The following is a 26,935-nucleotide window of genomic DNA, read 5'->3' as shown; positions in this document are numbered from 1 at the left end:
AGGGGATGTTAGTCGCTAGGTGTCAGATGTTAGCGTCTGCCTTTCTGTTGGTTCCAGGGAGGGTTAACACAGGGTCTTTGTCCAGGGGAGCAGCCACACACGTAATTAGGCCTTGGGACAAATTCTGTTCTCACAGAAGAAATGATTAATCATTCATTTAATTTTACAGTCTGCCTCCGAGAAAGCAAAAAATGGCCGTGATACATGTGAGTATCTTTTGAGTCCTTGTTTCATCACTTTTAGAGTCTGTGAACTCTTGGTAACAGTGTTACATGAAGTCACTTAAAAACTTCACAGCTGGGCCCGGCGCAATGGCATAGTGGTTAAGGTCCTTGCCTTGCACATGCTGGGATCCCATTTGGGTGCTGGTTCTAATCCTGGCTGCCCCGCTTCCCATCCAGCTCCCTGCTTGTGGTCTGGGAAAGCAGTTAAGGACGGCCCAAGGCCATGGAACCCTGCATCCATGTGGGAAACCTGGAAGAGCTCCTGGCTCCTGGCTCCTGGCTTTGGATTGGCTCAGCTCCAGCCGTTGTGGCCACTTCAGAGAGTGAACCATCGGATGGAGGATCTTCCTCTCTCTATCTCCTCCTCTCTGTATGTCTGCCTTTCCAATAAAAATAAATAAATCTTAAAAAAAAAAAATGCAGCTTCACAGCCAAATCGGGAGAGCTGAGTTCTCTTTGGAAGAAACCTTATCCTGCTTGTGTTTTTGTCCTCAACTACAAAATGGATGATGACAAAAGTTTTAGTTTTTTATTTTCTTTTCTTCCCATATGTCAATGATAGTGTTATTAAACTTTTGCTTCTAAAGAATGATTTGTTCATTTGAAATAATTGCAGAAAGAGAAAGATTTTTTTGTCTACTGGTTCACTCCCCAAATGGCCACAATGGTCAGTGCTGGGCCAGGCCAAAGTCAGGTGTCAGGAGCTTCATTCCGGTCTCCCATACAGTTTGGAGCAGTCGAAACACTTGGGCCATCTTCTGTTGCCTTTCCAAAGGCATTAACAGAAAGCTGGATCAGAAATAGAGCAGCTAGGGCGTGAACTGTCACCCAGAGTGCATGCTGGCATTGCAGATGGTAGCTTTTCGGGTGACAGCACTGGCCCCCGGATAGAAAGTTTCAAAGTACTAAATGTATTAAACGGCATCTCCTGAGAGGGATCACAAAGTGCAATGCAGCCAGCATCTTGTCTTTATTTAGCACCACACCGTTTCTAGGTTACTTTGACACATAAGTCACCTCATCTCAGCAGCCTGATGACTGAGCTACCAGTTTACTTGTTCAGGGGGAGGCGACCATCACGAATACTTGCAGATTTTGCTGTAGATCCTCTAGAGACATCTATGCGAAAGGAATTCGGGTGGTCATTCGTATTATCTGTGTATTTCAGCTCTCAGGACACCAAAGGAATCTGAGAACGCCCTTCCTATCCAAGTAGACTACGACGCCTATGACGCACAAGTGTTCAGGCTGCCCGGCCCGTCACGGGCTCAGCGCCTCGCCACCTGCAGGTTTTCCTCCAGATCCACTTGGGGAATGCATGTAAAAACAATTCAGGGACATTTTTATGAGAGTAGCCTTGTAAATCTTTTAAACTAACAGTAGCTGAACAAAAGCCATACCGCACAGAGCATTAAGCCTCCCGTCTTCCGGCCCTTTGGCCCAACCTGTTAGCTTACGTGAGGTATTGTTTGAGAATAAAAATAGAGCTCTTTGGCTTTTTATAGCCAAGAGAGGAGTCTCACAGGTTCCAGAATCTTCCTCTCACTGGGCCAGAACACGTTGATGTTTGTGTCCTGGACCCAAAGATTAAGTCTAATATGCCCTAATTCTTGCATTTTAAATCTGCTCTGCGGAATTTCCATCACATGGCCTTCAATTGCAATGTGGTTAAACTCGCTGGCTTCCAGGTCTCGTGTAAGAGAGTCCTCTGTGTCCCTAGATGATAGCTTTGTATCTTATATTTTCTTTCCATACTTTGTAGTCTGGGATTTTATGTTTAGTTTGATATGTAGAATTTGGATGACTGTACAAAGGAGGGCTGTAGTTTGTTTTTCCCCTAGCTGCCCAAATGCCGTGAGTCCATTTTCCAGATTCTGTAAATCTGCAGGCTTAAACACAACTGACTTGAAGAATATTGTTTCTTAACTGAGTATCAATTTCTAGCAGACTAACTTATGGAGGCCCACGTGATTGTTCCTTCTGAGAATGGTCAGAGCTCAGATTACGTGTGTTCACAGCAGCCTCCCTACGTACAGGTGCTGCTTAGGAGTTTGCTTATAGCTCCTTAGGAGCTTCTGAGTCCATGAAAGGTTATCAGAGTACAAAATCTTCAATTTACTTCCGTCCTTCTGTACTTCCTTCTTTCTTTGACTTATTTATTTGAAAGGCAGAATGACACAGAAAAAAAAGACTTTTCATCTGCTAGTGCCCTCCCCAAAGAGCCAGTATATAGCCAGGTTAGGGCCAGACTGAAACCAGGGACCAGGAACACCTCATTGGCCTTCTACACGGGTGACAGGAACTCAAATACTTGGACTAAATTCTGCTGCCTTCCCAGGTATATTAGCAAAGAGCTACGACTGGAAGTAGAGTAACTGGGGCTCAAACTGGCACTCTGGCATGGGATTTTGGCACCACAGTTGGCAGCTTTACACCAGTGCCCCCATCATTCTTGGTTTTCTTGTATCTGCTCCAAGTAGATAACGAGACCTGGTGTTTCAGAGCCCCAGGATGTGTGCTTTTTTTGAGGCACAATCCATGTTTTCGTCAGGTCCCTCACACATGGCTGGGCATATACAGAGCGCTCAAAAATTTACTGTGGAAGTGGCAAGCATGTCCTCTGCACTTGGGATTTTGTTTTTTTTTTCCGGCTCCATTTAAGCTCTGACTTGAAATTCTTCTATGAGTGGAGAAAAGGACCCTGTTGCCAGAAGGACAGTCCCATTTGGTAGACCTGTTCTCAATCTGGTGTTCAGTCTTTCTATGGGGCTTCTGTGCCCTTAATCCATTTTGTACTGCTTGCAGAGCATTCCCCTTTGGGCAGTTATGTGTTTTAGTGGGAATATGTATAATATGAGTTTTCAAAATTAAGGAAATGTTCCAATGTGCTCAAATGCAGAGAACTGTATCATGAGCAGTTCTCATGCCATTAGGCTTCTGTGCCATCGTTTCTTCCACATTTTCATGTTGCCTAGAGTATTTTAAGAGAAATCTGAACCACCATATATACATTTTTTAACATCATCTGGGCATAATTCAGTATACATCTTGAACAAATAGTTTTTGGATAAAACACTCTCACCATGTCTAATCACTGGCAACAAAATTAACACAAACTGCTTCATTTCCTCTGACAGTCCAGGTTCAGATTTTCCCCAGTTGTCTCAAAAAGTATGGTTTTTTAGTGGGTTTGTTGGAGTTGGGATCTAAACAAGAGCCACACGTGGAATTTGGTTCTTATGGTTTGTTTTTCTCAGTGATAGAAGAATGTCTTGCTTTTTTCGTTATCTGGTTGTTTCACTATAATGTTGAACTCTTCCTCTATTCTGTGGACTTGCTGTCAAATAGTCATTGCCTCTGGATGCCTGAGTAGAGATTTATACTTAAGTGTAGTGAGATTAAGAAAAGGACAAGCAGACTCCTTGGGTGTCGCTGTGTACTGCATTGCATTGTGACTTGTTCCTTCATTTTTTAGTGATAGGAGATTGGTCAATGAGATCAGTTGGAGTCATGCTGGAACCATCTTTTTTTTTAAATTGTTTTGGAAAGATCTTCTCTCCTCCAGTTCACTTCCCAAATGGCTATAATGGCTAGAACTGAACCAATGCTAAGTTCAGAGCCAGGAACTTCTTTCAGGACTCTCTTCCTCCCTGCCCTTCCTGCCCTTTGTTACACAACATCCCATGCCACTCAAGGCCATGTCCGTCCTCCTCCATGTTGGAGTTTTTAACTTGAGATGCTACAGCATGCCTTGCCTGGCAGTCACGTCTTGTCTCTTCACCTGGCAGGGCCGTGCGGGAGCGCGAGAGTCACAGTCGAAAGAGTGCCAGCTCCTGTGACGTCTCCTCCAGCCCCTCCCTGCCAAGTCGGGCACTGCCCACCGAGGAAGTGAGGAGCCAGGCTTCTGACGACAGCTCCCTGGGCAAGAGCGCCAACATCCTGATGATCCCACACCCCCACCTGCACCAATATGAAGTCAGCAGCTCACTGGGCTACACCAGCACTCGAGGTCAGCATGCTAACACACACATCAAGTTGGCAGAACCAGGGAACAGTTTCTTGAACTGAGTAGGAGCTAGGAGGGAGTTGGGGCCAGGGTTTGGAAGTGGGGAAGTGAAGCATGTCACTTCTGCCTGGGTTCCATTAGCTGGAACTAAGTTGGATGGCGTCAGTGCAGAGGAACTGGACATTTATAGCCTTATTGTGATACCAAAAGAAAATCATATAGGTTTAGGAGACTGACTGCCTCTGCCAGGTTCTTCCCTCCGGGTCACCAAATGGTTATTTTTATTGTCCCTTCCACATACAGAATATATTTGCCCCCTTCGCCAAGGGAGGCAATTCCAGTCTCATCATTTAGTCATGACATCCAGTCCCATCGTTTAGTCATGACATCCAGCTCAAAGTCAAGGTCAAGGATCACCAGGCCATGCCTGGTCCTGTCATCACTTTTCGATGTGGTTTCATTAGGCCAGTCATTTAGGAACCGTAACTGCCTTCTGCTAAGTATTTTTAAAAGAAGAAGAAGAAACGCAGACACATTTTTGTCTTCTTAGTTTGGTAGTTTTACACATATCTCTTCCTCTTTGACATTTATGATGTTCTTCTCGAGTCTTGTCAGCTTTGTCCTGATGATCAACCTGGTTCTGGCTCCTCATGGCCCTATGCTTTCTCTCTCTGCCTCCATTCCATGGTAACCGACAGACGTTCTGGAAAACATGATAGAGCCGCCGCAGCGAGACTCCAGCGCCCCTGGGAGGTTCCACGTGGGCAGTGTGGAATCCATGCTCCATGTGCGACCTGGTGGATACACGCCGCAGCGAGCCCTGATTAATCCATTTGCCCCCTCTCGAATGCCCATGAAACTCACCTCCAACCGAAGGCGCTGGATGCACACTTTCCCTGTGGGTGAGTTGGTTGGCTAGGAGCTCCCACCCTGGTCTCCAGCACCAATTAACCCAGTATCCTGGGTCAAGTGTCCCAAGTGCTTTGAACCTGTTGTCTACCAGTAGGATGAGGACAGCTATGCCCATGTTGCCCACCCCAGGATCTCCTGAGAACTCTTGAAGGCACACTTCTGTAGGCCTTGTAATTAGCCAGCTGTAAAGGGCTGCTTCCTTTTTCTGTTTAAGGAGAGATTATGCTTTGTCCCTCGCCTTCTTTCCCAGGACTAGTGCCCTTTGTTTTTCTTCATTCTCACTTCTCTTAGCTCTCTCTCTCTCCCTCTCTCTCTCTGAATATTGATATTTTAGGGGGAAAAAAGAAACACTTTATTTCCTGAATTCACTGTTTTTCCTAGCACCTCCTTTCCGATCTATGTTCTGTACTGAAGAAGAGGACAGCAAGGTTTTATAAAGCTCTGGCTAAAATTAAGCATCAGCTTAATTGGCTCTGACTGCCACTTGGGAAGGTACAGATGCATTAAACTCCAGGCTTGTTTTCACGGGAGCCATCCTGTTGGATGTTGAGCTGTCTGCTTTTGGTGCTTATTTTAACGTATGTCAAAGTTCAGCACATTTTAAGATGCGTCTTGTGCGTGGGCTGTGGCCGGGGTTCAGCCCCCTGGCCTTTGTGCTGCCGTGTCTCTGCCAGAATCAGTACTACTACTTACTTCCTTCTCGTATCCCTTCACTAGCTCCCTCTGAGATCTCTTTAAGAACACTATAAAGATTGTTCCACGACCTTCTGTGCTTTGCCCCCTCTTCCTCTCTGGGCACACTTCACCACAGCGAAGGTGTTCTCCAAACACCTTTGTGCTGATGTGTCTCTCCATTGCAACTTCACTGCTGCGGAGGAACTTTTAATACCGAACACTTTGAAAATCCCATCCTGCCCCACAGGAGGACCAGTCCTGCTGAGAGAAGAGCCAGAAGGTCCCTTATGCAGTGTTCCTCTGGCCCATTCTTCTTTCAGTCTGCCCAACAGCTGGAAAGAAGGGAGAGCGCTGTGATGCGCGCAGCAGTCCCTGTTGGACAGGAATGATGAGTGATGCTCACTGATCTGTTGCTGTTGCTTGAATAGGACCATCGGGGGAAGCCATCCAGATCCATCACCAGACCCGACAGAATATGGTGGAGCTGCAAGGCAGCGGGCAGAGGGACCCAGCTCACTCCTCCGCAGAGCTGCTAGAATTGGCATATCATGAAGCTGCTGGAAGGTAAGGATGTGTCCAGGACATCAGAAGGCAACCTGAGAAAGACACTCTCTGGTTCCCACGACGTGCCGCTCATAGAGTGTCTCACTTCTAAGACTGGAATTGTGAGGTGAACTCAGGGCCTTTGGCAGGTAGCTTCTCTCCCTTCCCTGAGCAAAGTGCAAAGCCGACAGCTGAACATTTTTGCCGCCCCTGGTGTTACCTGAGCTTCCAGCCTGGATTTCTTTCACATCTTGGTCAAGGCATCCAGAGAGAAAATACTGTGATTCCCACTGTGTTCTGGACAGGTCACTCTGTGACCTTCGCCATTCAAGTCTTTGAGAAGTTCCTTCCATCATTGAATTTAGAGCAAGTGAAGGCTAAACGGCAGGCCAAGCAAGACCCGTGTTTATGGAAACTTCTGTTTTTAAGCCAGATCTTCTGAGTCAGATTACTGAACATTTAAGAATCAATGGAAAAAGAAAGTCCCTTAAGCTTTAACAAGCATGAACCTGGGCTTATATACCTGGACTTGCTGTTCCTGTGTTACTTTGGGAAACATGCCAAGAGGTATCTTTGGGGCCATCTTTGAGTCACTCTGAGATTCTGTGGGCGGAGTGAAGGCTGTGAGCAAGGCATGACCCTCTTTCCTGATTAAATGATGCGTTTATACAGCACCTCACATCCGGCCTCGGTAGGAAGGGGGAAGCATGGGACAGGAAGGGCAGGTGTTATGCTTAAGACTGGGACCCAGCAGCCGGGTTCCAAGGCAGCAGGCCAGAGCTGGCACATAAACCAAACCCCGCAGCCTGGTGGGATCCCCATGGTCACCAGTCCTTTTGGCCTGTATTTGAGAGCAATCCTCCCTGGGTCACAGGATGACCAGGCAGACACGGTGCTGATCTGCACTAAAGTCAGGTGGCTGGGCTCTGTTCTCTGCAGGCACAGCACGTCCCGCCAGCCTGGTGAGAGCCTGTCCTTCCTGAGCTTCAGTGGAACAGAAGAGCTTCCCGCTAGCCTGCTTAGCAACAGTGGCTCAGGTAACCAGTCCGGAGGTGACAGAGCTGGGTCGCTCGATGCAGACTCCCATCTAAGAGGGACATGAGGGCCAGAAAATCAGGGCCCTATCTATTCTGGGATCATTTCAGCCACGATTTTGGGTGACCTATTTAGAAGCAGTGCTACATAATGCATGGAATTATAAATGGGTGGCACATTACATTTTTAGCTGAGAACACGTTGGTCAAGCCACATTTATCATTGTCCTGCTGGGGAGTTATGATGGGGGTGGCATGAAGTGCTAGATGTTGAGGGCAAGGCAGAGAGCAGAGCAGGGATGGGCTCTGCTCCCAAGGTCCTTCTAGCAGTTGAGGGTCAGAGAGCAAACCCACTCCCATAAAACAGTTCAGAGAGACATGGAAAGGCACCGTATGGCCCTAGATACCAGGTAAGAGAAGAGAAGGATATGAAGAGAAGTGAATATGTACGTGGGTTGGAAAGAATTGGAAGGTGAGGATTCCATCTTGGAGGTAGGAAACCAGGCGGAGGTTTCCTGCTATATGAAAACATTTTCATATTTCATATTTCCCATCATCCCTATAGGGCCTGAGTTATTAAATGTATTTTACAGATGGGCAACTGAATACCCGGAGAATGGAAGGGTATTAAACTAGCCATCTTAAACCACTAGCCAAGTATTCTGTCTCAGCCAACTGTCTTTATTGGATGACACTATTCAGAGTGGTTCTTTTTAAGACCTATTTATTTATTTGAGTTATTGGGGAGGAAGGAGATGAGAGAGAAGTATCCCATCCACTGACTCATTCCCAAAATGGCCACAATGGGTGGGGCTGGACCAGACTGAAGCTAGGAGTTCATAGCTACTTCCAAGTCTCCCATATGGGTGCAAGAACCCAAGCTTGGGCCTGGCATGGTAGGCTAGCGGCTAAAATCCTCACCTTGAACATGCCGGTGTCCCATATGGGTGCAGATTCTAATCCTAGCATCCCTGCTTCCCATCCAGCTTCCTCCTTGTGGTTTGGGAAAGCAGTTGAGGATGGCCCAAAGCCTTGGGACCCTGCACCCGCCTGGGAGACCTGGAAGAGACTCCTGGCTTCAGCTTGGCTCAGCTCTGGCCATTGAAGTTGCTTGGGGAGTGAGTCAAAGGAGAGAAGATCTTCCTCTCTTTCTCTCCTCTTTGTGTATCTGCCTTTCCAATAAAATAAATAAATCTTAAAAGAAAAAAAAAAAAAGAACCCAAGCTCTTGGGTAATTTTCCACTGTTTTCCCAGGCACATTAGCATGGAACTGGATTAGAAGTGGAACAGACAGATCTCAAATTGGTACTCATATTGGATGCCCATGTCAGAGGTAGCTTTACCTGCTACCCCACCACGGTGCTTCCACGGTGCCTTCAAGGTGTAGAGGAACATGAATTTGGTTAGATTGAGCCTTAGAGATGTGGTGTTACTCAAAATGAGTGAAAATCACTAAACCCCAAAAAAGTGGGGATGTGGGGGCTGCTGCTCTGTGCCTCGTGGTCTATAGACATGCAAAGCTACTTGTATTTCTAAAACTTGGCTTAAGGAGGATATAGTGAAAGTGCAGTTGCATCCCATTGGTTAATAACATTTTCCTTTATGCGTCAGTGAGTTTATTCTACAGTATTCTTAGAAGCACATAGCTAAGGCTTGGAAGCTGATTTGGCAGTAAAATAAATCCTAAAGGGCAATGATTTTATTCATTTGTTCATTTTAAATGAGAAAACAAATTGGAAAACGTGGGGATGAAATGACTTTGTGTACCTGTGTCCAAGGTTACCTAGGCCCTAGGTGTTGTTTCTGTTGTTCTACTAGGTCATGAAGCCGTGTTTCAGGAGTTTTCTAGGCTCTGTAGGATAGGGTTTTACAGAGAGGGCTATTCTGTGGCTCCATGGACATCATATCTTCAGCTAGTTTCTTTTCCTGACCCAAAGCGAGGACTCTTTGAGGTTCAAGAGGCAGCAACTCCAGTATCAGCCATCTGGGGCCTCGGGTAGTTCACGCGTGCCCGATGATTCTTCAGGGGGTGGTGAGTCCTGGAGGATTTTAACATCTATACTCCGGGAAAAAGAATGAGCATTCCTTCTAGGAATCCTTATTGGGGGTGATTATGATGGATTATCAAATGACACCATCCCGGGATCAACCTCAGCTAAGGGTTTACACACACACACACACACACACACTCTGAAAATCAATCGCTGCAACCTGTACCTTCAGCCCAGACCTTCTCTCCATTGGGGTCCAGAGCTGTAGATCTCTTCTTCAATGCCCCCCATAATATGCTGTCGCCTCAGCCTACGTCTCGCTGATCTTCAATCCACCCTTTCTTTCTCTTCTTGCTTGTCGATTCTGATGTTAGCTTCTCACCTGCATTTTTACCGCTTCTGTTCAGACACCTGCCATTTCTGGACAGGATTATTGCAGTAGCCTCCTAGGTGCTCGTTCTGTTCTAATCTTGTCATTTGGATTCATTTCCCACCTCCCCCCCTGCAAGGTGGGGAGGGCCATCTCGTGAACAGCGGGGTTGTGAGTGGTGTTGCTGATTGAGTGTGCTCCGGGCATCCCATTTCTGATGAAGTAGGATGTAGCAGATGAACGAGTTGAGTACTGGCCCTTGTCCTTGCTGGTGTCTGGAGTTGAAACTTTAGCTTTGGCTCAGCTTTGGGCTCTTCCTCTGTGTAATAAAGACCCTCACTTCCCTACCTGTCCTGTGGGATCAAAAGTGAGTTGCTGGGCCTGGCGCAGTACCTAGTGGCTGAAGTACTCACCTTGCACACGCCGGGATCTCCATACAGAGCGCTGGTTCTAATCCTGGCAGCCCCACTTCCCATGCAGCTCTCTGCTTGTGGCCTGGGAAAGTAGTCCAGAACAGCCCAAAGCTCTGGGACCCTGCACCCGTGTTGGAGACCTGGAAGAGGCCCCGGGTCCCTGGCTTCGGATCAGCTCAGCACTGGCCGTTGTGATCACCTAGGGAGTGAATCATCGCACAGAAGATCTTCCTCTCTGTCTCTCCTCCTCTTTATATATCTGACTTTCCAATAAAAATAAAATAAATCTTTTTAAAAAAAAAGTGGGTTTTCTGGATAAAAAAAAAAGGGATCACATTGAATCTTTGTTTTGAGACAAGGTTCAATCTAAAGGTGCAAGTAGTTCACATTCATGGAAAAGGCATACAAGCAAACAAACGAAAACCAGAAAATAAACAAGCAGACCTTCACGGCCCCGGGCTTGATGGTTTTACACCATCCGCAGGCACTCAAGCATGACTCAGTTTTTCTCCTGCATTTGGACAGGATTCAGATGTGAGTCGTGATTGACAGAGTGGCTGCCTTGTGGATTTCCCTGCCAGCTTCATAAAGTTTCATTTTAAGCATTGTTGATACAGGGGCTTGTTGCTGCTCTCTTTACTTTTTTGTGGTGGTTGTTCATTTATTTTTACCATGCTGCCCAGCAGGAACTAAGGGATTGGCAGGATTGGATAGAGGATAGAGGATTTTTTTGCCATTAAGTTTCTAGAACAGACCACCATTTGAGAAGATTAGTCAATGTCATTCCCTTCTTTAAGGGAAGGCAATTTTGAAAAAGACAGGAAGTGGATGATATATTCTCTTTGTGTTTTGTGTTGGGTCTTGGAGTCTGCAGCTTGTTTGTGTCACATATTGCAGATGGTCAACGTGGGTGAAAACTGGCTTCCCCAGCAGTGTCCGCTCTTACCTGTAAGGTATACAAGTTGCCATCGCCCGCAAGTCCTTCTCGGCACCCAGTAGGACCAGTTGTGTTAGCCAGTGGAGTAGAGGTCTCTCAGGGTGCTATGTCCCTAATGGTGTTCGAGCATTTTTGCATGTACTTAGCTGTGTTCTGCTTAGGTTATGTGCTGAAGTATCCAAATCTTTCGCTCATTTTTCCCATTGGTTTGTCTGTGTCTTGCTCTACAGTTGTGAGAGGTCTCTATGTATTCTGAGTATAATTTCTTTGCCAAAGAGTTGATTTGCAAATGCCTTTTCCCAGGTTGTAGCCTGTCCTTTGAGATATTTCACCAGGAGTTGGTAAATACTTGTTCTGGTTCATATGGCACCAGTGCATTTAGGATTAAAAATGCAAGCTCTCTTTTAAACTCCTATCTATTATTGCCAATTAAAAAAAAAAAAGTCTCTTTTTTTTAAAGATCTGTTTGTTTAATTGGAAAGTTGGATAGACAGAGAGGAAGATCTTCTGTCCTCGGATTCACTCCCCAAGTAGGCCACAATGTCTGCAGCTGAGCTGATCTGAAGCTAGGAGTCAGGATCCTCTTCCGGGTCTCCCACATGGATACAGGATCCCAAGGTTTGGGCTGTCCTGGAGTGCTTTCCCAGGACACAAGCAGGGAGCTGGTTGGAAACTAGCAGTATTAGAACCAGCCTCCCATATGGGACACCAGCGAGTGCAAGGGAGGACTTTAGCCACTAGGCTGTCGCACTAGGGCCCCTGTTCCCACTTTCTTCTTGGAAATTGCCTCAGTTTCTTGAGAATCTTTTCCCAGTAAATGTTAATGTTAATGTTTTGTAAAAGGCAAAAATTCTGACATATATTTTTAAAAATTGTTTCAGGTTACTTTACAGTGAATCAGTTGCATTTCAAAGAATATCTTTTTCTTTTCATCCCAGTTATGGTTAGAAATAATTTTTTTTTTCTGAGTTTAGTAGTGAACTTTGATACCCTGTGCCATATCTCAGAAAACTGTAATTTGGGGAAGAATTCAAGAAGATAAGGATGAATCATGAGTGAACTAAATTTAAATAGGTCATTTTACACCTGCCAAGGATTGTTCTAATTAGTTTAAATGACTTTGAAATGTGTTCATTTTCTTAGAATAAGAGTCAGTCTGCTTTTGTGAGTTCTTGTATGTGGGAGGAGGTGTGGCTACACATGCATCCTGCATTTCAACCTGGTAAGGGGCATAGAGTGGCATTGATAAAGTTCTGCTTCATTCCCTGTTTTAGATTACTCATTTTGCTTTGATTGGCTTGTACTGTTTCAAATATTCAACACAGAATGTGTACTTGGCTTCCATTTTTATGTTCAGCTACCCACTTTGAGCTTGTTCAGCTATCACTGTCAGAACTCTCTGGAGAATGACTGTCATTAAGACGAGCTGTTTTTGTCTTTCTGCAGGTATAAATCCTAGGACCCAGAATAAGGATTCTTTAGAGAACAGTGTCTCTACCTCTGCAGACCCAAGCAAGAAGGGAGTATCTTACCAGAGAGGGGGGTTCGAGAGTGTCAGGGCTGGTGTGAGGTCGGGGAGGTCAGAGTGAGGAAAGCCAGGGGGAAGGGCACGTGCCTCAGGCAGGAGAAGGTGACGTGACGCTGACTCTCAGAAGGAAGATGAGAGGGCTGTGGCTCGGTGGATTTCCCACAAAGCCTTTGTGCCAACCCAGAGTTCCCCGTAGCCCTGCAATGTGGAATGATGGCCCTGGAAAAAAGGTCAGAAGGAAGTAGGAAGCTGTAATGGAACCATATCTACACACCTGTAGTTGAAATTATCCGGCCTACGTTTGTTCTGATCTTCCTTATCTATTTAAGTTGCCATGCAAGTAAAAGAACTTGTTAATATCTGCAATAACAAAATAAGAGGGAATACTCTATCGTCTGACAACACTCCTTTCACTTAGCTGTGACCAGCGGAAATGTAAATGTCACTGGGTCTTCTTGTCCTATTTATCATTAACTTAATAATGCTTTCACCATTTCTTCAGGATTCTCTTGTTAAGTCATTTAATTAATGAAGAAATGGTGAAAGCATTATTAAGGAAGAGAGGCAGAGACAAAGCGAGATCTTTGATCCACTGGTTCTTGCATCGATGCCCACAGCAGCTGATGCTGGACCACAGCCAAGGCAGGAACCTAGAACTCATCCTGATCTTCCACGTGGATGGCAGTGACCCAATTATCTGAGCCGTCACCTGCTGCTTCCCAGGAAACACACGCCAGCAGGGAGCTGGAATCAGTAGTGAAGTTGGGACTAGAACCCAGGCACCCCAGTGTGGGATGCTGGCATCTCAAGCAGTGTCTTAACCTGTGTGCCAAGCACCCACTGTCATTAATTGTTCCCAAAGGCAATGTCAAACACATGGCCATCTTCTGGTTTGAATAATCATTTCTTATTGGTGACTGTTTGAATGGTTTCCAGTTTTTAATGACAGCATACACAGCAGGTAGCACACTTGATGGCAGTGAGTGTATTTTTCCTTTCAGTTCATGCCCTTGACTGTTATCACCCATAGTGTAGTTGGCACTTTGATAATTTTCCAGAAAGCTGCCAGCAAGGAATAGTTGTCCCTGTTTCTCTATAGCTCCAGCCCTGGATTCTGCCAGCTGCCTAAGGGTTGTGTGGTACTGTGTAGTACCTACCTAATGGTTATGTGATGACAGTTCCTCAGAGCCCTGCTTTTAGGAAGTATTTAGAGTACAAAGCACTAACTCTTCTTAACATGGGATGAGAAAAAGAGACCACGCTTTCTCCCCTGACATAACATGATCAAGCTAAGAACCAGGAACCTTTCATTGTGGGATGCTGAGCCAGGCACTTGAGCTCGCTCTCTCAGTGGGTGCCCAGCAGGAAACCTCACAAGGATTTTCTCATCTGATGGTCACAATGCTGATTCCAGAATAGTCTAAGAGGTGGGAAGACATAGCCGTCTACTGTTTTTTGGTGTACCCATGTGGCTTTGGTTTGGTTTCTTCGTTTTGCTCCTGGTTCTAACCAGGAAGTAGGAGCAAACACTTCTCCTCCTCTTCCTTTTCTATCATCTAGTGAAACTGAAGTGACTAATGGGGCTGTGATTTAAATTCTGGCAGGATTAATGAGCTGAGAAGGTCTGTGTAGACTCTGGAGTTAGGCCTAATGCTGGTTAAGTCATCTCCCCCATGTCATAGGTGCCGCATGGAAACATGGCCCCATGTTACACTGCATGGAAAGCTTTATAGCAATGTACAGATATAAAGTACAGGACTAGCCAGCTCAAAACTCTGAGGCAAAGGTGTAGAGATCTTCGGCTTCATATTACTTCCTCTTCTTCTTTCGCTTAAAGGGCTCTCTTTACCAGAAAGAGATTAAATGCCATATTACTTTGAGCTCAGTAATTCCCAGCCAGGGAGGATTTTGCTCCCCAAGGGGACACACATGGCAATATCTACAGACACACTAGGGGGTGCCAGTGGCATCTCAGAGGTGGTATCCAGTGATGCTGCTCAACCCACAGGGCCCAAGACAGCCCTGCTACAGCACAGGATTTGGCTGGTTCAAAAGGCCAGTAGTTGCCAACATTGAGAACTCTACTTTAACCAAAGAGCAGTCAATTCCAGGCAGACCACATGATCTGACTCATTTTGCTAAGTGCCACCTTCATCTGGATTTTTTTTAAAAAGACTTATTATTATTATTATTATTATTTATTGGAAAGGCAGATTATAAGACAGTAGAGACAGATCTTCTATCTACTGATTTACTCCCCAGATGGCCTCCATGGCTGGAGCTAAGCCAAAGCCAGGACCCGAGAGCTTCCTTCTGGTCTCCCACATGTGTACAGGGTTCCTGAGGCTTAGGGCCATTTCTGCTGCCTCTTCAGGGCACAAATAGGGAACCAGATCTGAGGAGCAACCAGGACATAAACTGGTGCCCATGTGGGATGCTGGGCACTTGCAGGCGGAGGCTTAGCTAGTTGAGCCATTGTGCCAGACCCATTTCTGAATTGTTAAACTCTCCCTCTTACAATCCTGGCCTCGTAAGTGTCCCACACATCCTCCCCTGGAGTTTTCCTCTTACCCTTTTGGATCTTTTAACTTGTGTTTGCTATTCTGAAGAAATGCTGCATTGCTGCCGCTGCGTTCTGTTTGCTCCCAAATCAGGCTGAGCGCTCCTTTCCCTACCCAGCCACGCTGCAGGCCTCGGGAGAGGCTCCTGGCTTGAGCCTCTTGTCTGCTCTCAGACTATTGATTTGCTTCGACCTTGCCTGCCTTGCAATAACCTCACTGATATTGTGGCTGTAGCTCCCAATCAGCAGGAAAAAAAAAAAATTGCCAGCTTTGAATCCCATTCGCACAATGGGATTGGATAAGCATGTGCACTGCGTTGTCTAACAAACTCTGTTTCTCTCTCTTTCTCCCTCCCTGCCCTTCCTCTTTTTTTTTTTTTTTTGCCCTGCCCATCCTGGCAATTTTATTACCTTTTCACTGTGATCCATTTTTGTTTCTGTTTTTCCTCCACCTTCCCCAACCTGTCACCCCCCACCCCCAACATCCCCAAACCTGCCATGGTGACCGCACATACCTTTTCCCCATTACACGAGGCAGTTCTGACACTGTCTGCTCCCCCTGTAGTGCCAGGCTTCTGTTGCACAGTTGGAGTGGACTGGAAGTCTCTCACTACTCCGGCGTGCCTCCCCCTCACCACCGACTACTTCCCTGACCGCCAGGCCCTGCAGAACGACTACACAGAGGGCTGTTATGATCTTCTCCCAGAGGCAGACATTGACAGGTAGGTATTCGGGGGAGGGGAACTTGGCCTTGTTTGCCAGGGCTCTGGAGGTGTCGGAACATGGGCTTTTAAAGTCCATCTTCTCCTTTTGTATCTGGTAATTTTTATGACGCAAGAGCTCTTCATTTCCTTTTGGGTTCTGTTAGTATGAGCAATTTCTAGCTGACTGTTTGCATGTTTGTAATGCAATTATCTGAGCACGCTGAATCTGATCTTTATCCTAAGATGACTCATTCAGGCCTTTTGCATCTAAAAAATCTTTTTAAAATGTTTGCTACTGTATGTCTAATTGGAGTGACGGAGTGGGGAGTGGAAGAGAGAGACAGAGAAGAGAGAATTCTACTATTTCACTTCTCAAATTCCCATAACAATCAGGGCTTGGCCAGTGAGAAGCCAGGAGGCTGGAACTCCATCCTATGTCGGTGATAAGAGCACGAGTACTGAGCCATCATTTGTTGTCTCCCAGGAGACATTAACACGAAGCCAGGTTGAAACTGGAATAGCCATGACTCATACTGGCATTTTGATATGGGATGTTGGCCTCCCGACTAGTGACTTGAGCTCCTGGACTACTTTACCCACCCATTACTCACTTTGTAAAACATTTATTTATTTATCAGTAGAATTGGAAAGACTAGAGATAGACTTGGAAAGAGAGCTCCCATCCGTTGTTTCACTCCCTAAGTCCCTACAATGACCAGGGCAGGGCAGACGCTGAAGCTGGGCTCTGTCCAGCATGGGTGTTAGGAAGCTATTACTTGAACTATTACTGATCTGCATTGACAGGGACGTAGAGTCAGGGAGTTAGAGGCAGGTGTTTGTTAATTTGAAAAGATTAATATTTTTTTTTAATTTAAAATAAAGTTACAGAGAGGAATTGAGAGAGAAGGAAAGTGGTCTGCCATCTGCTAGTTCATTCCCTAATTGACCACAATGACTAAGCCTGGATTAGGCTTAAGCCTGGAACTCCATCCAGGGCTCCTACATGAGTGGCAGGGGCCCAGGTGCTTGGACCATCTTCCACTGGTGTCCTAGGCACATTATCAGGGAGCTGGATTGGAATTGGAGAAACCAGGACTTTCACCAGTCCTTATATGGGATGCCAGCATCTCACAGCAGCTTAATCCATTGTGCCATAATGCCATCTCCTTGAGGCACTTGTTCAATTCTGAACTCTAAACTGTTATATGGGACATGGACATCTTAATATCTTAGCTGTTAGGTTAGATGCCTCTTCCACCTGCCTTTTTTTTTTTTTTTTTAGATTTATTTGTTTTTCTTGGAAAGTCAGACTTACAGAGAGAAGGAGAGACAGAGAGAAAGCTCTTTCATCCACTGGTTCCCTCTCCAAGTGGCCGCAACAGCCTGAGCTCAGCTGAGCTGATCTGAAGCCAGAAGCAAGAAGCCAGGAACATCTTCCAGGTCACACACATGGGTGCAGGGTCCCAAGGCTTTGGGCCATCCTCAGCTGCTTCCCAGGCCTCAAACAGGGAGCTGGAAGGGAAGCGGAGCAGACTGGCGGCCCTTATGGGATCCTGGTGCATGCAAGGTGAGGACTTTAGCCACTCTGCTACCATGTCAGGTCCTCCACCTGCTTTTTTTTTTTTTTTTTTTTAACCCGTATGAACCAATCATTTCTCCTAAAACTGGCTTAGAAATTGTTCATTCATTTGATCAAGTGCCATCAAATGGTTATTTGCAGATGAAGCAAAGGAGAGAGTAGAATTAGGAATTCTTGAATGTCACTGTCCTTGGCCAAGCACATCCACATGTACATAATCATCTCTTTTCAGGAGGGATGAGGAAGGTGTGCAGATGACGGCCCAGCAGGTGTTTGAAGAATTCATTTGCCAGCGCCTCATGCAAGGCTACCAAATCATAGTGCAGCCCAAAGCACAGAAGCCCAGCCCTGCTGTCCCACCCCCACTGAGCAGCAGCCCCCTCTATAGCCGAGGTAAGTGTCTCTTCTTGGAGTTAAATTTTTTCTATTCTGCTAAATTTATGAAAGTAAGGCTTTGAGATGATGGGAAATAGGTAAGTTTTTAAAGAACATTGTCATTCCTTAGTGTCTGGAAAAGACTTGATTCTAAACATTCCTGCTACACAGATACCAAACCCTATGGTTTCAAAGTGCCTCCTGTAAAACAGCATAATGTATGTATGCACCTGGGTACATATTCCTATATACTATTTTTTTTTTACTCTATATACTTTGAATCATGTCTAGGTTACATATAATATCCAGCACAGTATAAATACTAAGATATTTGCTACATTATATTGTTTAGGAAATAGTGGCAAAAATAAAGTGTATATATTTGGTATAGATGTCATCATTTTTAGCAAGTTTTTTTTTTTTTTGTGGTTAAATATTTACTTTTTATTGGAAAGGCAGATGTACAGAGAGGAGGAGAGACAGAGAGGAAGATCTTCCATCCGATTGTTCATTCCCCAAGTGGCCGCAAGGGCTGGAGCTGAGCCACTCCGAAACCAGGAGCCTCTTCGGGTCTCCCACGCAGGTGTAGGGTTCCAAAGCTTTGGGCCATCCTCAACTGCTTTCCCAGGCCACAAGCAGGGAGCTAGATGGGAAGCAGAGCCACTGGAACTAGAACTGGTGCCCATATGGGATCCTGGCGTGTCCAAGGCAAGGACTTCAGCTGCTATGCTATCGCACCAAGCCCTACAGCTTTCTTTTTTAAGTGAGAGTGTGTGACCAAGGTCAGGAATGATATAGCCTGGCTAAGGCAGCATTCAGAAGTAGCAGGCAGCTGAACCAATATTGAGCCTTTGTAGTATTTAGTGAATCTTCTTAACTCAGAAATTCAGATTAACTGTTTCAAGTATGATGTCTGGCACCCAGCAGGTTCTCAGATCTTCCCTAAACCTGAAGGTTACACTTGGTCTTCTTTATTCACGCCTATCCTAGTTTCATGTTTTTCTTCTCGAGACATCCCTGAAGCTTAAGTGACTAGAAGTAAGAATGGGTCATCTGTTAGTGGCTGAGGCTAATATGTGGCCAAGAATCTGTGACACTAATTGAATGAAAGTCAGGCTGTGGAGAGCTCTTCTAAAATAAGCCCTACGAAGAGGATTAAGTGTGAGTGCCTGGAATCAGAGAGCGGTCATCACTTCCTGGAACAATCAATGAGTAATCTTTGTTTCCCTGCCTCCTCATCATTGCTAACAAGACTCCCATCCCACTAATCACCTCGTGGAAACCTCTAATCTCTCTGACTCCATTAAAGCTGCTCTGGTCGGAGGATCAGAAAAGTGTGAACCTATTAGAGGGAGCTTAGTGGTCATCCAGTCTTTGAAAAGCCCTTTGTATCATTCATTGAATCTTGCCTCCTAGTCACATTCCAGACCCTACCAAATATTAAATTTTTTAAAAGATTTATTTATTTTCATTGGAAAGGCAGATTTACAGAGAAGGAAGAATCAGGCTGGTATAGGGAGAGTGAAGCAGAGATGTCAAGAGACCCAGCCCTTGCAGCACTGTGAATGTGAAAGATTTTGTTCTTTATCCCCAAATGCAGCCTTTGCTGTCGCTGGGCTGCCCACCTGCTGTTCTTCAGGGTAGCTGATCATTGTCCCTCAGGGGTCTGTTATTCCTCTAGCATCCAGGGCTGTTTTTGGATGATTCATGAGACTCATGTTACCATAAGTTGACTAGGGGCCACTTGCCCAACTGTACCCTCTCTGGCCATTTCTCTCCATGGATAAGCTTAATCTCTTACTGCTGTAGTAACAGAAAGGCAACCATCATTATTACAACTACCAAAGAGTTACCATGACTGAGCCTTCGTGAGGCTCTCCCACTGCAGGTTTATCAAACTCCCATGGACCAGGGTGGGAGAACAGCACCAGCCCTCAGGATAGAGGTTGAAACAGCGAAGCACAAGTGTACAGTCCCTTCACAGTTTGTGAGGAATGCTGTGCGTGATCACAACGGGAATCGCTGGGCTGCACCTGGCTGAGATGCTAGATGTTCATGACCTGCATCCCATGGCATTGTCTTCTGGACAGCAGCACAGACAAGCACATCCCCTTGTTCTAGTTACAGAAAATGACACTCAAGTTTGGTCCTGAGATCACAGAGCTGACAAATAAAGAATTGAAGTTCCAGAACAGGATGCAGAATAGATGCCCAGGCTTTTTTCCTACATACAGTGAGAGGGCTGACTGCTCCCAGAGCATCATCTGGGGAAGGTCTGCATTCACAGAGAAGCTCCTCTTAGCCTCTGCTGCCTTCCCTTCTCTTCTCCTGACAGTTCCCACGCTGTCTGCCACAGCGTGACTTGCAGAGCTGAAGGGGAGGCCTGGGTTTCATTATCAGACCCTTTCCAACACTTGTCATTTTCTTCATTCCTCTTTGTTCTCTCTCCTGGGCACACTTCAAGTCACTTCAAGTCACTTCATGTTTTTTGAAGAGCTCCTTTGGCCATGGCACTTCATCAGATACCATTGAAAATACAACGATGAGGACCCAGCACAATGGCCTAGTGGCTAAATCCTTACCATGCTTTTGCTGGGGTCCCATATGAGTACTGAATTTGTGTCCCAGCTGCTCTGCTTCCCATCCAACTCCCTGCTTGTGGTCTAGGAAGGCTGTGGAGGAATGGCCCAGGGCCTTCGGACCCTACATTCACTCGGGAGAGCCAGAGGAGGCTCCTGGCTTCAGGTCAGTACACCTATGGCTATTGTGACCACTTTTGGGGAATGAGCCAGTGGATGGAAGATCTTTCCCTCTGTCTCTTCTTCTCTCTGTAAATTTGGCTTTACAAGAAAAACAAACAAGTAAATAAATAAAAATCTTAGAAAAGAGAAGAGAATACAGTGATGAGGGCCTAGCACCATGACTCAATTTTTGCTTCCTCACTTTGCAAGCACTGGGATCCCATATGGGTGCCAGTTCATGTCCCTGCTGCTCTACTTTCGGTGGGCTCAGCTCTGGCTGTTGTCGCCACTTGGGGAGTGAATCAGCAGATGGGATGATCTTTCTGTCTCTCCTTTTCTCTGTAAATCCACCTTTCCGATAAAAGTAAGTCTTTTAAAAACAAAAAAGAAGAAGGAAAATACTGCAATGAACATTTGGTGCCTGACCCAACTCTCTGGGCGTGAGGGACACACTCAAGCTATGTAATGGATGAATCCAGGCCCCTGATTGACCACATTCTGGAGACAGTGGCATCTGCCGGTGCCTTTAAATGATCCTTAGGATTTCAGTGATTGCCCGGAAGGGAAGGCAAAAGCAGCAGCCTGAGCCAGTGTTTAGAGGAGGAAAGTTGCTGCCTGAAAATAAATGGCCCCTTAAGACTGATGCTTGGTGTGGCAGCATGGGTGTCATGGTGACTAAAACGAGGAAGCTAGTTGGCCGGCCCCGTGGGGGTAGGGCCCTCAGATGCCAACATGGGCAGCTGGGGCTTCCTGCTAACACCCAAGAGCTTTTCTTCCCTAGAGGTTGAAGCAGTAGGCTCAGCTTTGAGTGTATTATCTACGTACATTAGCACCCTCATGCTTTAGTCCGCTGATGGTCGGTTTAGTAACAGAAAAAAATTGCCAACTTCAGGCATTGCCTTTTCCTTTTAAGTTTATTTGAAAGGTAGAGAGAAAGGTGGAGAGAAATCTCCCACCTGCTGATGTGCTCTCCAGATGCACACAACAGCTGGATACTGGGCCAGGCCAAAGCCAAGTGACTAGAACTCAGTGCAGGTCACGTACCACCTGCACTGGATGTATTAGCAGGAAGCTGGATTGGAACCGGAGGAGCCAGGACTTGCCCCTAAACACTCCAATATGGAACGCAATGATGTGAAATGTCATCTTATTTTTTTCTTCTTCTTTTTTTTTTTTTTAGATTTATTTTCGTTATTTTTTTTATTGGAAAGGCAGATATACAGAGAGGAGAGATAGAGAGGAAGATCTTGCATCTGATGATTCACTCCCCAAGTGAGCGCAACGGCCGATGCTATGCCGGTCCGAAGCCAGGAGCCTCTTCCGGGTCTCCCACGTGGGTGCAGGGTCCCAAAGCTTTGGGCCGTCCTCGACTGCTTTCCCAGGCCACAGGCAGGGAGCTGGAAGGGAAGCGGGGCTGCCGGGATAGAACGGGCACCCATATGGGATTCCGGGCGTGCAAGGTGAGGATCTTAACCACTTGCGCCACCGCGCCGGGCACATTTTTTTCTTCTTTAAAACAATACTTACATACAGAGAGAGAGGTGAGAAAAAGAGAAAGATGTTCCATCTGCTGCTTCACTTTCTTACATGGCTCCAATGACCCATGTAGGACCAGACTGAACCAGGAGCCAGGAGCTTCTTCTGGATCTTCCATATGATTAGCAGGGACCCAGCTACTTCTGGGCCATCTTCCTCTGCTTTTCCTAGGCCATTAGTAGGGAGCTGGATCATACATAGAGCTGTGCCCATATGGGATGCTGGCATCACAGGCAGTGGCTTCACATGCTCTGCCATAGCATAGGATCCCACTAGTGGCATGACAACCTTACCATTTTCCCCAGGATTTATTTATTCATTTCTTTTCTTTTCTTTTCTTTTCTTTTCTTTTCTTTTCTTTTCTTTTCTTTTCTTTTCTTTTCTTTTCTTTCATCAGTAGCCTTCATTATCACACTGTTTCCTGAACATTATCAGATTATTTTCCTAAAACAGAAAATGTCATCTCTTCTGCTTTTCCTTTACTGAATCAAAATGGAGAAGAACCAGTTGCCTGTCGTATTTGTTCGACTCGAAGGAAGGAATAATTATTTTTTATGTCCTAATTAGGCCTGGTGTCTCGAAGCCGCCCTGAGGAGGAGGATCAGTACTGGCTGAGTATGGGCAGAACTTTCCACAAAGTGACGCTGAGGGACAAGATGATCACGGTGACACGGTACCTCCCCAAGTGAGTCCTGGGATATTTACAGCTTTGTTTCCATCTCAAATTATGTCTACATACCAAAATATTGCAGAAAACACATAATACAAAACTGGGGGGAAGTTGAGTGGTTGATTTTTATCTGGGGTTTCTGTTTTCTGGAGTTATTTTAGGGTGATAGCTATCCATTTCTGGAAGGGACTGGTTTGTGTGCAGTATTTGAAGGTGATCCATAATGACAAGCTAATTAAAGGTAAAGAATGTGAGGGGGAATTATTGGAAAGGTTTAAGAGGTTCTGAGAAATTTTCATTGCAATCCCCTTGAAAGAACTGGTTATTACAGCTCAGGAATCAAAAACCAAGAATGGTGTGAAGTGTAACAAGACGGAAAGCTAGGACAAAAACTGAGAGTAATGCTCTTTTGAAAAATAACAATAGAAGTCTTTATTTATTGGAAAGGTAGAATGATGGAGAGATTGGGAGAGAGTAAGAAAAGTCTCCCGTCCACTGGGTGACTCCCCAAATGCCCGTAACAGCTAGAGCGGGGCCAGCCGGAAGCCAGGAGCTGGGAGTTCCGCCTGGGTCTTCCACATCAGGGAGCATTCTACTCTGAACTATCACCTGTGCCTTCCAGGTGCGTTAGCAAGAAGCTGGCCCAGAAATAGAGATGGAAGAGGGGCCAGCATTGTGGTATAGTAGGTAAAGCTGCCATCTGTAAAACTGGTATTCTGTATGGGTACCAGTTCAACTTTCAGCAGTACCACTTTTGATTCAGTTCTCTGCTGAAGGCCTGGAAAAAGCAACAGGATGGGTCGAGTGCTTGGACTCTTTTTTTTTTTTTTAATTTACTTATTTTTATTGCAAAGTCAGATATATATATATAAAAGGGGAGGAGAGTCAGAGAGTAAGATCTTCTGTCTGATGATTCACTCCCTAGGTGACTGCAATGGCTGGTGCTGCACTGATCCAAAGCCAGGAGCCTCTTCCGGGTCTCCCACATGGGTGCAGGGTCCCAAGGCTTTGGGCCGACCTCGACTGCTTTCCCAGGCCACAAGCAGGGAGCTGGATGGGAAGTGGGGCTGCCGGGATTAGAACCGGTGCACATGTGGGATCCTGGCGTGTTCAAAGCAAGGACTTCAAGCCACTAGGCCACCGCACCGGTCCCCGTTCAAGTGTTTTGACTCTTGCCACCCACGTGGGAGACCTGGTCTGTCCCAGTCTTGGCTCTTGTAGCCATTTGGGGAGTGAACCAGTGGGTTAAAGATCTTTCCTTCTCTCCCTGATTCTTTCAGATAAGAAAAGAAATCTTAAAAATAAATAAATGAAAGTAGCATGGGCAGTACCTGATCCCAGGTACTCCAGTATGGGATGAGTGCCTCCACTGGCTGTTAGCCTGCTGCGTCACAACACCCAACAGAGGTCTCTCTTTTGAGCGTCTGGGCATGCCCTCCTCTTTTTCAGGTACCCTTACGAATCCGCCCAGATCCACTATACCTACAGCCTCTGCCCTTCACACTCAGATTCCGAGTTTGTCTCCTGTTGGGTGGAGTTCTCCCATGAGCGGCTCGAGGAGTACAAGTGGAACTACCTGGATCAGTACATCTGCTCCGCTGGCTCCGAGGACTTCAGGTGCGTGGAGCCGCCCAAGCCATTTCTGTGCTGTTAGTTAACTTGAATGGCTCAAGAGAAGGTAGAAGGGCAGGGAGTGGAAACAGAATCCACACCGTCAGTTCTCAAGTGGGTACTGGCCATCAACCAGCTGCACCCCCTGGCATTCCCTGGGAGTGACTTTTTTTTTCCCCCCCTTTTTCCACCTACTGTTTCTCACTCCCCCTTGCTGTGGTCTCCTTGGCCCTCTGCAGCTTAATTGAGTCTCTGAAGTTCTGGAGGACCCGCTTCCTACTGCTGCCAGCCTGCGTGACTGCCACCAAACGGATCACAGAGGGGGAGGTCCACTGCGACATCTATGGGGACAGGCCCCGGGCAGACGAGGACGAGTGGCAGCTCCTGGATGGCTTCATCCGCTTTGTGGAGGGCTTGAACCGGATCCGCAGGCGGCATCGCTCGGATCGCATGATGCGGGTGAGGACTCCTGGGGCCCCCTCGGGGACCATGTCTGGTCTAGGAGGCGGGATCTGCCTCCCCTTCCCCTCTCACAGGCCTTCCCTCTTGTTAGATAGTTTGTTTATCCAACTCTGACCTTGAATCCAAACAGTGAGTTCTCCCTTCCTGCAGGAGGTGACTGGTGGAGCCGTCCCTCTTGGCCCCTCTAGAGCTGAGGACCCAGCACCCTGTGTGTGCTCCCCACGGGGGCTAAGCATCTAGCATTGCTGCTTGTGTGATGTGATACTGACTCCCCACATAGAAACGCGCTCAGGAGCTGACAGCACCAGCCCTTTCTTACTCTCACATCACTTCTGATTTCCAGGATCCTTAGGCTTTCATGTCAGCCCCACGCCATCCAGATGCTCATGCTGTTTGTGGGCCATGTCTGAGGCTGCCCAGCTCATAAGGAGAAAGATCTGAGAGGCAGCATGGCTTTGTTGCATTTTTTTTTTAATTAGCATGTAGTATCATTGACCTGAGACAGTGAGAATATCCATGTAGAAGTGTATGAGGTTTAGCAAGCGTGTAGTTCATATCAGCATCGTCACAATCAGGATACTTAATAATCCCTTCACTCCCTTTATTGTCGTAATCTCTCCATCTTGACTCCCCAACAACCAACGCCTCTTCACCCATCACCATGCTTTCGTGTCTTCCCAGTGTCTCCAGTATGGAGTCACACACTGTGTAACCTTCTGAAGGCTGCCTGCATTCGCTCAGCCTGATGCTTTGAGCTTCTCCCAGTTTGATTCAACTAGTAGTTCATTCTTCTGGACCACTGGGCAGCATTCCATCATCAGCCATGTTCGACTGTTTTGTTTTTCTCCCCAAGTTCAGGGTTCTTCTCCCTCACACTCCTCCCCGCCCCTTGCCAGCTGTCTTTTGTATGCATTATCACTCATGATTGGAAACATTTCCAGGAACTCTTGTATAGTGGGAGGAAAAAAAAAGCAACTTTGATTTTGAAGTGAAGCAACTGGAATTTAAATTCCAGCTCCAGTAGAATTTGGGGTAAGTTTCATAAGTTTTCTGAGCCTTAGTTGGTTCTGTAAAATAGGGAGAGATGAGGAAGTAGTTTTAGCCTAGCAGGCAGTTGGGCCCTTCAGCGTGAGTGCAAAGCGGTTCTCTGTCATTTACTGGACGCCGAGAACCCAGGCCCCTCAACTCTGTTCATTGGTTGCCCAGCAGCACATGCCTGGGGCATGAGTAGCATCCCCTGAGAGAGCCCCCTCAGTCTCATGATCTCATCTCCTCTTCTCTCTGCTCTAGAAAGGGGCCGCCATGAAGGGCTTACAGATGACTGGGCCCATTACTACCCATTCCCTCGAGGCGACGGGGCCTCCGGTCGGAAAGAAGGGAACCTCAGCTCTGTCAGCCCTGCTGGAGATGGAGGCCAGTCAAAAGTAAGTGTCTGCGTGGAGAGTGACTTGTCGTGCCCAGAAGCTGCCTCCCACCCCGCCCCCAGGGTCCTGAGGGTTGTTTCAGTGCCCTCATCCTGGGAGCAGAGTAAACTGTGACTTCCATCTGCAGGGAGCCTGCCATGAAGAACGTAGTAACAGCAAAGGAAATACCTGGCAAGTGTTCAGTAACATGGGACAAACCAGGAGCTCCAAGCTTGTCGTGTGGGGCCCAAGTTAAATAACAGACACATTCAGTTTGGCCGACAAAATGTTGTTGTCCCCTGGGTCAGTCCCCAATGACTACACCAGCCAGGTCTGAGCCAGGAGCTGGGAACTCCATTCTGATCCCTGACACAGGCGGCGGTGGAGGCCAGAGACCTAAGCATTTGGGTCATTTTCCACTGTTTTATTGGACACGTTATTGGGAAGCTGGTTTGGAAGTGGAGTCATTAGGAGTGTATTAGGGGGTCTCAGCCTTGAAAGTCTGATGTGAGTGTCTGACTATAGCCAGTACGGGCCTGTACCCCTATGGCTCTCTGAAAGTGACCCTGAGCAAGTGCAAGGTGAGGTAGAAGAAACAGGTAGAAAGGCCAGATTGGGAGGTACATGCCAGGCTGTCCCGTGCTGTCACATACTCTTAGCA

At 46.6% G+C, this 26,935-nt stretch overlaps 1 protein-coding gene across 3 annotated transcripts in view; it reads left to right on the top strand.

Moving 5' to 3' along the window:
* The window catches only part of DEPDC5 (DEP domain containing 5, GATOR1 subcomplex subunit), an 86,180-nt gene that overhangs the window by 25,346 nt on the left and 33,899 nt on the right, over positions 1-26,935 (top strand). For 2 of the 3 annotated variants that reach the window (XM_041003631.1, XM_041003630.1), the window contains exons 19-29: positions 170-206; positions 1,393-1,513; positions 4,013-4,233; positions 4,929-5,132; positions 12,552-12,617; positions 15,732-15,915; positions 17,709-17,869; positions 22,696-22,813; positions 24,248-24,415; positions 24,649-24,868; positions 26,162-26,295. In XM_041003631.1, the coding sequence (XP_040859565.1) occupies positions 170-206; positions 1,393-1,513; positions 4,013-4,233; positions 4,929-5,132; positions 12,552-12,617; positions 15,732-15,915; positions 17,709-17,869; positions 22,696-22,813; positions 24,248-24,415; positions 24,649-24,868; positions 26,162-26,295 (1,634 nt within the window). Of the gene's footprint in view, positions 1-169; positions 207-1,392; positions 1,514-4,012; positions 4,234-4,928; positions 5,133-6,245; positions 6,382-7,299; positions 7,398-12,551; positions 12,618-15,731; positions 15,916-17,708; positions 17,870-22,695; positions 22,814-24,247; positions 24,416-24,648; positions 24,869-26,161; positions 26,296-26,935 lie in introns of all 3 variants that reach the window. The other variant, XM_041003629.1, reaches the window with a different exon arrangement.

The sequence above is a fragment of the Ochotona curzoniae genome, unplaced genomic scaffold (genome assembly GCF_017591425.1).
Source record: "Ochotona curzoniae isolate NIBS_2020 unplaced genomic scaffold, NIBS_Ocur_1.0 scaffold_274, whole genome shotgun sequence".
Lineage (NCBI taxonomy): Eukaryota > Metazoa > Chordata > Mammalia > Lagomorpha > Ochotonidae > Ochotona > Ochotona curzoniae.
This window is presented reverse-complemented; position numbering and strand designations above follow the sequence as displayed.